Below are 12,406 nucleotides of genomic sequence, written 5' to 3' on the forward strand. Positions count from 1 at the left end.
GTGAGAATGTAAAATGGTACAGAAGTTCTGAAAAACAGAATGGCAGTTCCTCAAAAATTAAACATAGAGTTACCATACGATGCAGCAATTCCATGTCTGGGCATATACACAAAAGAACTGAAAGCAGGGGAAAGCAGACATTTGTACACAAATGTCCACAGCAGCAGTACTCACAATAGCTATAAGATGGAAACAATCAAAATGTCCATCAACAGATGAATGGATAAACAAAAATGTATACACACACAATGGAACATTATTCAGCCTTAGGAAAGAATGAAATTCTGACACTTGCTATAGCATGAGTAAACCCTGAAGACATATGCTAAGTGATTTAAGCCAGACACAAAAGGACAAATATTACATGATTTCATTTATACTGGGTACCTAGAAATGACAAATTCATAGAGACAGACAGTAGAATGGTGGTTACCAGGATTTGGGGGAGGACAGAATGTGGAGTGATTACTTAATGAGCACAAAGTTTCAGTTTGGAAAAATAAAAAAGTTCTGCAGATAGGTGATGGTTGTACAACAATGTGAATGTACTTAATGCCACTGAACTGTACACTTAAAATGGTTAAAATGGTAAATGTTGTGTATATTTTATCACAATAAAACATTGATTAAAAAATAATACTTCAAGAAACAACTTGCAAGTTCTTATAGTGAATTACAAACCTGTCATCACTTGGTTTATAAAAGAAAATGTAAAGGAAAAAAATGGACTTTATATTGTAATTTCCCAAAGTATTTCTCTCTCATTTATAATCTCTTTTTATTAAATTACTAGAGGCCCAGTGCACAAAAATTTGTGCACTCAGGAGGGTCCCTCAGCCCAGCCTGTGCCCTCTCACAGTCTAGGACCCCTCAGGGAATGACCACCTGCTGGCTTAGGCCCGCTTGCTGGGGGACTGGGCCTAAGTTGGCAGTCAGACATCCCTCTGACAGCCCGGCAGCCCTCGGGGGATGTCCACTTGCAAGCGGGGAGCAGGCCTAGCTGCAGTCGGACATCCTTAGCACTGCGGAGGAGGCAGGAGAGGCTCCCACCACCACCGCTGTACTGGCAGCCATCAGCCTGGCTTGTGGCTGAGCAGAGCTCCCCCTGTGGGAGCACACTGACCACCAGGGGACAGCTCCTGCATTGAATGTCTGCCCCTGGTGGTCAGTGTGTGTCATAGTGACCAGTGATTCCCAGTCGCTCTGCTGTTAGGGTCAATTTGCATATTACCCTTTTATTATATAGGATAGAGGCCTGGTACATAGGTGGGGGCCAGTTGGTTTGCCCTGAAGGGTGTCCCAGATCAGGGTGGGAGTCCCGCTGGGGTGCCTGGCCAACCTGGGTGAGGGGCTGAGGGCCGTTTTCAGACTGGCCACATCCCCTTCAGGGTGGGGGTCCCCGCTGGGGTGCCTGGCCAGCCTGGGTGAGGGGCTGAGGGACATTTTCAGGCTGGCCACACCCCCTTCAGGGTAGGGGTCCCCGCTGGGGTGCCTGGCCAGCCTGGGTGAGGGGCTGATGGCTATTTTCAGGCTGGCCAAGCCCCCCAGCAGGGACCCTCACCCCATGAGGGTGTGGCCATCCTGGATGAGGAGATGATGGCTGTTTGCAGGCTGGCCACAGCCCCTTCAGGGTAGGGGTCCCCGCTGGGGTGCCTGGCCAGCCTGGGTGAGGGGCTGATGGCTGTTTGCAGGCTGGCCATGGCCCCCAGCCATCCAAGCTCCCAGTGGAGGCTGGCTGGAAGCAGGTATCTGGGATTTATTTAGCTTCTATAATTGAAACTTTGTTGCCTTTTGCAGAGGCCACAGCCAGCCAGAGCAGGCGGGAAGCTTGGCTTCTTCCAATGCCGGGGCAACCAAGCCTCCTGCTTGCTCCAGCTCTGTGGCTGCTGGCTGCCATCTTGGTTGGGTTAATTTGCATATAGTGGCTCTGATTGGCTAGTGGGCGTGGCTTGGGTGTAGCAAAGGTATGGTCAATTAGCATCTTTGTCTTTTATTAGTGTAGAAGATTCTCTATTTGTTTTAAGATTATAATAGAAGTTAATCTTAAAACACTTCTCTCAGATGGACCAAAATGAAAGAGTAACACTAACATGAATAGGCAAAATGTCAGTTAAATTAATATGTTACAACCTTTCCTTACAATAGAAACTGCCCCGCCTCCCCAAGCCTCAGGAAAACAAGCTCTAGTGCACACATCATCAGGATGACCATCAAGATGATGTTTTGTTACATGTGAAAAGTCTTTTGGTCCTAGCCAATTTGCCTCAGTGGATAGAGCAGTCAGCCTGCGGACTGAAGGGTCCCGGGTTCGATTCTGGTCAAGGGCACATGCTAGGGTTGCAGGCTTGATCCCCCATGGGGGTAGTACTGGAGGCAGCCCATCAATGATTCTCTCTCATCATTGATGTTTCTATCTCTCTCTCCCTCTCCCTTCCTGTCTGAAATCAATAAAAAAATATCTTTAAAAAATCTTTTGCACTAATCGGTTTGGCTCAGTGGATAGAGTGTCAGCCTACGGACTGAAGGGTCCCGGGTTTGATTCCGGTCAAGGGCATGTACCTTGGTTGCGGGCACATCCCCAGTGGGAGGCGTGCAGGAGGCAGCTGATCGATGTTTCTCTCTCATCGATATTTCTAACTCTCTATCCCTCTCCCTTCCTCTCTATAAAAAAAAAATCAATAAAATATATATATTTTAAAAATCTTTTGAATAAATGAGACATTTTATATCTTTTCTCATCCAATCCAGTATTTAGTTTTCTGACAATTTCAGTCCATGTTCAATTTCAAATTATGTATTATTTATCTCAGTTCTTTTTTTAAAAAAATTATTAATTGATTTGAAAAAGAAAAAGAGAGAGAGAGAGAGAGAGAAACATTAATTTGTTGTTCCATTCATTATGCATTCATTGGTTGATTCTTGTATGTGCCCTCACCTGGGATCAAACCCACAACTTTGGCTTATCTAGGCGATGCTCTATCTAACCAACTAAGATACCTGGCCAGGACCTATCTCAGTTCTTGTTTGATTCCAAATTTGAATTATTCATCTACTTGGTTTTTCTTCCTCTTAGAAAAACATTAAGGGTGGGACAGAGGTAAAAATTAAATTCAATCTGGCCAACTTAGTTACCTATTAATAATGCAATTATTATATATTGAAATATGACAAATTATTGGCCAAAAAATATTTGGTGTTAAAAAACAGTACAGCTACTAAGTTCCTTAAGAACCTTTTAACTGGTTTCATTCTGTGAACATTCTCTTTATATTTTGTGTATTTCATGCTATATGAAGATACTATTTTTAGTAGCTATTTTTCTTAGTTTCACTGTTTATAGTTTGGTATCTTTGTACACAATTTCACTTTGGATTTCCTGGCATGAAAAAAAAATACTGCAAATCTACCTTCTCATATGCAAAACATGAATATAAAGGGGAAAAATTACTAACACCAAAATTTTCAAAAAGTACTTTTCTCTACATCTATAAATATCACAGAGAAATTAAAATCCTCTGGGAAACTAAAATTGGTTAAGGAAACAGATGTTTGAAGTCTCCTTAGTATAGTACAGGGAATAAAGTTTGGCACCAACAACAATTGCAACTTAAGTATATTTCAGAAAAATTGTCTTACTGTATCTTTAGAATATTTGAAGATAAACTGTTTTTATCCCTCCTTGGTAAGAATTTTTGAGGTTTTAGATTTGTGGGGGTTTTTTAATACAATTTTATCCTTTCTTCAGATATGTTATTATGGACTGAGAAAAATTATGTACCTAAGAATTATGGGAATTATATTTTGGCACATAATTATGCTTCTTTTGGTAGTTATTACATTTTGCTTTGTGTTACAGGTATTTGTGTATATACTATATGCCCAACTGGATTATAAATGACTTGCAGGCAAAATAACATAGTCTATTTCATGATTATATTTTTCCTTATGCCTCATGTTGCACTTTGCACATAGTAGATTATTAATAAATATTGGAAAAATGTGGAATTGTTGAATAATCATGTAAAAAATACTTAATATTAACAGTGAAAAAAAGAGGTTATTTTATTCTTAATTATATTGTAATGAAGACTATTTTAAACTCTTTGCCATGATGATACACACAAATATTTCAATTACCTATGTGCCTCAACTTCACATGATTTCATGGTAACTTGATAGCAATCACATTTAAATATATTAGAATATTTTTGTAATAATGTTACTCTAGAATAGCAACTTTAATAGCTGGGGAAACATGTTAGCCTGAAGAAAACAGAAAAATCAATCATTTTTTCAGAAATCAATGTATAAGTTTAAACATTCCACTATAATATTTATGAGCAAACTTCAAATTAAAATTTATAAAATACAAACTATCAAATGTTTCAGTTAGGTAATAATTTAGAGTATATTTTGTAATTTTTCCTCTGTACATATTAATGAATGCTAAATAAAAAAGATTATTTTCTCCTCTTGTGTCTTTGACTAATACTACCAAAATATAAAAATGAATTGTGCTTGAATGCCACATCATAGTAATCTTTTAAAAGCCTTCAATTATCAACCAACATGATATTAATCAGTGAACACAAGTAAGTGATTTTCCTTACCTTCAGGACAGCTATGAATGGTACAAAGTTAGCTCTTTGTAGTCCATTTTTATAGAGATCTGAAAGAAAAAAATGGTATTGGCTTTTTTTCTTGTTTTACTTCAGAGGGGAAGGTAGGGGGAGAGAGAGATAGAAACATCAATGATGAGAAAGAATCATTGATCAACTGCTTTATGCATGCCACCCTCTGGGGATTGAGCCCGCAACCCAGGCATGTGCTCTTGACCAGTATCGAACTGGGGATCCTTCAGTCTGCAGGCCGACGCTCTATCCACTGAGCCAAACCAGCTAAGGCTGGTATTAGCTTTTTACTTAGCCTAAATCATAATTTAAGCTTATATATTAGCCTGGCAAATAAAGCTTTCCACTGACAATCAATCAATCAATAAATAAATAAATGAACAAAAAAAGGAAAATATAACCAAAACTAATTTAATTCTGGTACTAAACAAAATTCACTATATTCTTAATAAGAAAAAAACATTAACGATCAAAGAAAGATCAAAAGGCATTCAATCAAATTAGCTTTAGACTATAATAATAATTTTTTATTGATTTCAGATATAATAGAAATATCAATGATGAGAAAATCATTGATCATCTGCCTCCTGCAGGCCCCCTACTGGGGATGTGCCCTGACGGGAATAGAACTGTGACCTCCTAGTAGTTCATAGGTAGATGCTCAACCATTGTACCACACTGGCCAGCTCAAGCATTTCTTTTTAATAAGTTTACATTAAAACCTCTCCTCCATGGGGTTTATTTACCTTTTTCAGCATTTTATTTTATTTATTCTATTTCTACACACTGGCAGAGCTTCCCAAGTTGTTTCCCTACATCACTAATTTAATTTTCTTTAAATTCTACACTTTAATTATTCTAATGCCGATTTTTATTTCATCTCTTTTCTTATCTTATTTAGCTTCCTTTTATTTCAGCTGATTTCTAAGCAAAAAAAGATTTCCCACTGAATCTGTAGTCTTCTCTCAGCTTAGATCTTCTACATCACAGAGTCTATGTTTTCCTGATTTTTAAAAAATACAAAACAGAAATTTTCTCTTACTTCTCTTTCCTATTTATTGTTCCCATATTAGGGTTGGTGGTTTGTTTTTATAACCTTGAGAAAGGAGTGGTATGACTAATCTTGGTGAATCCCTGTAGTCAAAACATGTGGTTTTTTTCTTGGTTCCCCTCACTATCACCTAGTTATTCCTATAATCTTTGACTTTACTGTAATTCAATGTTAAAAACTAATAGTTGGCATCCTTAGCTTGTTCACACTTGTAGTAGAAATATCACAGTTTCTCTACTAAGCATCATTCTGACTTTTGAACTGATATACATATATTTGGTATCATATTAAAAACCTATTATCTATTTCTATTTTGTGTGATTCTATCAAGAAAGGTGTTGCTTGGCTGGCGTGGCTCAGTGGTTTAGCATAGACCTATGAACCAGGAGGTCACGGTTTGATTCCCAGTCAGGGCATATGCCTAGGTTGTGGGCTTAATCCCCAGTGTGGGGCGTGCAGAAGGCTGCCGATCAGTGATTCTCTCTCATCACTGATGTTTCTATATCTCTCTTCCTCTCTGAAATCAATTTTAAAAATATGCATTTTTTAAAAAGGTGTTGAATTATGCCAAATGCTCTTTCAGCTTTTATGGTGAACACCACTGATTTTTTTTTCTCCCTAGAAGTATTAATATGATAAATTATACAGGTTGGGGCAAAACTCGGTCTGCAATTATTCATATGGAAAATAATACAATAATTAATATTACAAGAATAAACTCTGTTTCATGTACTCAAAACTATAAACCTTCTACCCCACTCTGTAGTGTGTGTGTGTGTGTGTGTGTGTGTGTGTGTGTGTGTATGCATAATTGTTAGCCAACTTTCTAGTGATACCCAGTCTTTTATTCACTATGGATATGCTGGCTTAAGGAAGGATCACATAGCATTGTTGCCTGATAGAATCTAAGTAATATAGGATTATTCTTGAACATTCTAATATTAGAATGTTAGAGACAGGATCATTGGTCAGCTGCCTCCTGCATGCCCCACACTGAGGATTGAGCCAACAACCTGGGCTAGTGCCCTGACCAGGAATCAAACCTGGTTCATAGGTCGATGCTCGACTACTAAGCCATGCCAACCGGGCTATTACTAATTTTTAACTGCGTTAGGAACATGGTGTGCCTGGCACTTTGTGCTATACATAAGCATTGGCAGACTGCCTGTTTCCTCCTCTGCTTTAATACTCACCCTCCCAGATATCTTGTTTTTTGTTTTTTAATTAAATAGGAGATACAGCCGAAACCGGTTTGGCTCAGTGGATAGAGCGTCGGCCTGCGGACTGAAGGGTCCCAGGTTCGATTCTGGTCAAGGGCATGTACCTGGGTTGCGGGCATATCCCCAGTGGGAGATGTGCAGGAGGCAGCTGATCGATGTTTCTCTCTCATCGATGTTTCTAACTCTCTATCTCTCTCCCTTCCTCTCTGTAAAAAATCAATAAAATATATATTAAATAAATAAATAAATAAATAAATAAATAAATTAGGAGATACAGAGAAACAACACCCCCACCCCCTCACTTGAGAAATGGATACCATTTCCTTTGATGTCCCTGCTGTGCCCCTCCCTGGCAGAGAAAACACGGTTGTCTTCATCATTCCTTGGCTTTGCTTTGTTATGTTATTACATGTTTGTATTGGTTTTACATGTTTTTGAGTTTTATATAAGTGGAATCACCCCACGTTTATTCTTCTATGACTTGCTTTTTCACTCAGTATTATGTGTCTGAGATTTGTCCAAATGAATGTGTGCAGCTATATAGAGTGATCATTTGAATATACCACAATTTATTTTTCTATTTTGTCCCACTATATCAACCCCCTGTGTTTGATTCCCTAAGATCTATTCTTGGTCCTTGCTCTTCCATATACTAGTAGATTTCAGAATCAGCTTGTCAAGTTCCACCAGTTATAAACCTCTGAGATTTGACTGGAACCCACTGAATCTATATATCAGTTTGAGGAAAATCAACATCTACATAAAATGGAATTTTCCAGTTCATGAACATGGTGTGTCTCTCCATTTCATGTTTTCAATACTGTTATTTGCCTTTTTTCTCATTAAAAAAAATCCAGCCTATAACCAGGTGTTATCCGTTTTACCTCTTAAATATCTTTCAAATCTTTCCCCTCCATATCCATTGACATCACCTTATAGCAGGGTTTCTCAACCTTGGCACCACTTACATTTTTGGCTAGATAATTCTTTGTTGTGGGAGGAAGCCCCATACATTATAGGATTTTTGGCAGAATTCTTGGCCTCCACCTACTGGATGCCGGTAACAGCACCCACCGCCTGCCTCGCCTACTTGTGACAACTAAAAATGTCTCAAACATTGTCAAATATGCGCTGGTGGGCAAAAGAGCCCCCAGTTGAGAATCACTGCCTTATGCCACGCTATCACCATTTCCTGCCCAGTGTATGCAATAGCCACCTAATGTCTCCCTGAATCTACCAATCACTGCACCCCATCCCGTAGCCCATCTCCACACTATAACCAGAGTGGTATTTCCAACTCCAATCTCATCAGTCCCTGCTTAAAGCACTTCAATGGCTTCTCATTTCTCTTAGAATAAAATTCAAAGTGCTTATGAGTACTTTCTGTGGTCTAGCTCCACTATGCCAGATGCATCCTGTACCTCACTGCATCCCCCTCCTCCTTCCTCGCACTCCAGCCACACCAGCTACATTTCAGTTTCTCCAGTGAGTCATGCTCTCTCCCGCCACAGGGCTTTGCTTCAACCCTCTGCCAGGAAGGCTCTTCCTCCGCCTCTTGTAACATTCTGAGAATAAGTAAATGTTATTTAAAAATAATAACAACATATCTGGGCTGCTACATTAAAATCTGTGACCTAAAAAAAAAAAGTTAATTGCATTTTGATGGCTGGAAAAGGGGACATTCTGGGACAGGGAAAACAAAGATCAGTGATGACCAAAAAGGAGGAAAGATAAAGATCAATGTGTTAAAAGAGTCACAAACCCAGGTTAAGCCCCTGTTCTTCCACTCACTATCCGATTTGTTTTTATTTATATACAGTAAAATTAACGTTTTGGGGGTATACAATTGCATTGGTTTTAACACATGAGACCACCACCACAAATGGATGCAAAACAGTTCCATCACCCCCGAAAATTCTCCTATGTTGCCCCTTTGAAGTCAAACACCTCCCCACTCCAGCTTGACAATCACTGATCCATTCTTTATCTGATAGTTTTGCCTTTTCCTACATCCACACTTAATCTGAGTCTCATTTCTTCACTCATAAAATTATTTCTATATATTACTTATATAGATATGCCATCTTATTTATATTATATATTATTTAAAATTATATTCATATATAAATATGTATTTATTTATCTATAAAGATATGCCATCTTTATATTAAAATATTCAGATATTTATGATGATCATTTGGCTGCTGTGTATAACAAGCGTTTCTTCTATGGTTTATATTTATAAACTAGAGGCCCAGTGCACGGATTTGTGCACATTGAAAGGAAATTAATTAGAAAGTGGCCAGCGGAGTAGAACTGAGCAAGATGGGCTGGACACACCCTGGAGCCAACCTCCCCCAGTCCGTTCCCGGCCAGCAGCACCTGGGGTGGCGCCAGGGCTCGGAGGGCACCTGCAGAATGAGCGGAGTCCCTCTGGCAGGTGAGGTCTCTCAGCCTGGCCTGTGGGATTCGGGCCGAAGCCAACAGTCTGACATCCCCAAGGGGTCCCGGAGTGCGAGAGGGCACGCTGCAAAGTTGCTGTCGCTCAGCAGCTCCTGTGTTGAGCATCTGCCCCCAGGTGATCACTGCATGTCATGGCCAGTCGCTTAGGCTTATATATATATATATCGATGACTTTTTTTAAGTTTGTGGCTAATGACCAATTTTTGCAATTCTGCATCTTGAAATTTCAGTCGTCTCCACAAGAGTGCCTCCACCTTGGATTTCTGCATGCTGCATTGGTGCGCCTATAACTCTGTTCCTACAAAGCTCTGTGCTCCAGGGTGCTCCATAACCTCTCCTTGTGGTTGTCCTTCCTCGGTTTACCACAGTACAAAAGCCTGAGAGCCAAGTGCAATTTTGTTCTCATTAGTCTTTGATGGGGGTGGGGGGTTAGGGGGGCAGCAAGCTTGTTCTGGTACCCTGTTATTTATTAACATAGCTTCTCTCTGAATATCTAAAGGCAATTCTGATGACACTGTTAGGTAAACAATTCAGCTAGAATAGAGTCAACCCTGGCTCCCACCTAGATAGGTGATCTAATATTAAAAGCTCACTGACTTGGTTCATAGGGTTCCTACAACAATAAATCACAAGAATTCTATACATAATCTTATATGGATTTTTAAATATATATATTTTTAATTTCAGAAAGGAAGGGATAGGGAGAGAATCACTGATCAGCTGCCTCCTGCATGAGGGATTGAGTCTGTAACCTAGGCATGTGCCCTGACCAGGAATCAAACCGTAACCTCCTGGTTTGATGCTCAACCACTGAGCCATGCAAGCCAGGCCTTATATGGATTTTAACAAATGATCTGACAAAATCATTCATAATTCTCTTGTAGTATAACAGATTAGTTATAACTATAATTGTGTGAATAACTGACTCCAAAAGTATTAATTAGTTTATTTCTTTATATCACCCTAAAATTAATTGATATCTCCCTAAAAGGCCTCTAGTGGTATACTACAGGGGTCTTAATTTGGTTCTATCTTATTTACACATTTTAATTAATGGCTAAAGATATAGAAGTGTGATTACCAAGTTTATAATATTTAGTTAGTAGGAATAACTAAATATAATTTGATAAAATCATATTTCAAAAGCTATCAACATAAATTCAATTCAATGGAACAATGCAGATAAACTAATAAGATGAAATGTAATAGGAAGGAAAATCAACTATACAAAGGGGAGAGACCTAGTTTGACAGCAGTTCACAAAGTAAGGTATGGGTGTATTAGCAGACTACAAATTTAATATGGCATCAATGTGGCATGCTTATTTAAAACAAAACAACAAATGATTACATTGCTCTTTTCAGATTCGCTAATAAACTCCATATTATCAATTCCCATAGTCAATTCTCCACCTCACTTTCACCTCCTCGCTCCTAGCAGCATTTTAACAAATGTGATCAGCCCTCCTTTTTGTACCACTTTCCCTTTCCTGGCTTGACACTCCCTGGGTTCTCCCACCTCACTGGCTGCTGTTTCCCGCTTCCTTTAGTACTGATGAATCCACATTTATGTTTCCAGTCCAAACATTTCCATTGAAATCCAAACACATATGCATCTGCCTCACCATCATAGAAGCCCTCACTTTCACCTCCCTATCCAAATCTGCTTCTCCTGTAGTCTTCACTATCTCAGTAAATAGCAATTTTATCCTTCCAGTTGCTCGGGCCAAAGCCTTGAGTCATTAATCCCAACCTCCCTCTTTTATTTTTTTCCATACCCTCCATTCATTCCATCAGTAAATCCTTTTGGCTCTGCCTACAAAATACATCCAGAATCTGGCCACTCTCACCACCTGCCCTGCTCCATCATCCCCCTCAGGATTGTGGCAATCATCTCCTAAGTAGTCTCTTTACTTCCAACCTTGAAACGTCATCCCCACAATCTATTTATTCTCAGTACTGTAGCCAGAGAGATCCTTTTAAAGCATGCATTCATTCAAAACTCATTCTAAGGCTATTTGCTGAAATCCATCGATAGCCTGCTTAAGTGCTTAAAATACATCTGTGAACAGAAGAAATAAGTCACTGCCCTCACAAAAGCTTTTGTGTCCTGAAAAGGGACAGACAATAAACTTTAATATAATAAGTAAATTATACTCTGGGTCCATAAGTGCTACAGGAAAAAAGTAGAGCAGACAAGGAGAAGCAGTACCAGAAAAAAGGGGAGGATTGTAGATTCAAATAAGGGGATAAGTCCAGGCTTATTGGCAAAGTAACTTTTCAGCAAAGACCTGAAGGAGGTAAGAACCTGGCCTTGCAGATATCTGGAAGAAAAGCATTCCAGGCAGAAAGCTGTTAACGTTAAGAATCCTATATATGCCGAAACCGGTTTGGCTCAGCGGATAGAGCGTCGGCCTGCGGACTGAGGGGTCCCAGGTTCGATTCCGGTCAAGGGCATGTACCTGGGTTGCAGGCACATCCCCAGTGGGAAGTGTGCAGGAGGCAGCTGATCGATGTTTCTCTCTCATCGATGTTTCTAACTCTCTATCTCTCTCCCTTCCTCTCTGTAAAAAATCAATAAAATATATTAAAAAAAAAAAAAGAATCCTATATAATAAAAGCCTAATATGCATTTGTCCCTTCAACTGGGAGTTTGACCAGGGGGTGGGGCTGGCCAGCCAACCACCCTTGACCTCTCCCTACAGCTGGCACCGCCCCAGCAGGCAGCAGTGGCAGACAGCTGGGAGAAGGGAAGAGAGGCCCCAACCAGCAGCCATTAGGGACCTTACCAGTGCACTGGGCCTCTAGTGTATAAAATAATTTTGGCTCACATGACTTGGCACTCTTTTTCCTTTAAATTAGCCAATCACACAAGAGTGTGAGCCTCGCCGTAGCCGGTTTGGCTCAGTGGATAGAGCGTCGGGTTCGATTCCGGTCAAGGGCATGTACCTTGGTTGCGGGCACATCCCCAGTAGGGGGTGTGCAGGAGGCAGCTGATCGATGTTTCTCTCTCATCGATGTTTCTAACTCTCTATCCCTCTT

General features: G+C 39.9%; 1 protein-coding gene across 1 annotated transcript in view; it reads right to left on the reverse strand.

Moving 5' to 3' along the window:
• AFG1L (AFG1 like ATPase) overlaps positions 1-12,406 on the reverse strand; it is a 160,837-nt gene that overhangs the window by 92,973 nt on the left and 55,458 nt on the right. The window contains exon 7 of the mRNA XM_059700781.1: positions 4,611-4,669. Within this exon, the coding sequence (XP_059556764.1) occupies positions 4,611-4,669 (59 nt within the window). The remainder of the gene's footprint in view (positions 1-4,610; positions 4,670-12,406) is intronic.

The sequence above is a fragment of the Myotis daubentonii genome, chromosome 6, assembly GCF_963259705.1.
Source record: "Myotis daubentonii chromosome 6, mMyoDau2.1, whole genome shotgun sequence".
In the NCBI taxonomy this organism is placed as follows: Eukaryota; Metazoa; Chordata; class Mammalia; order Chiroptera; family Vespertilionidae; genus Myotis; species Myotis daubentonii.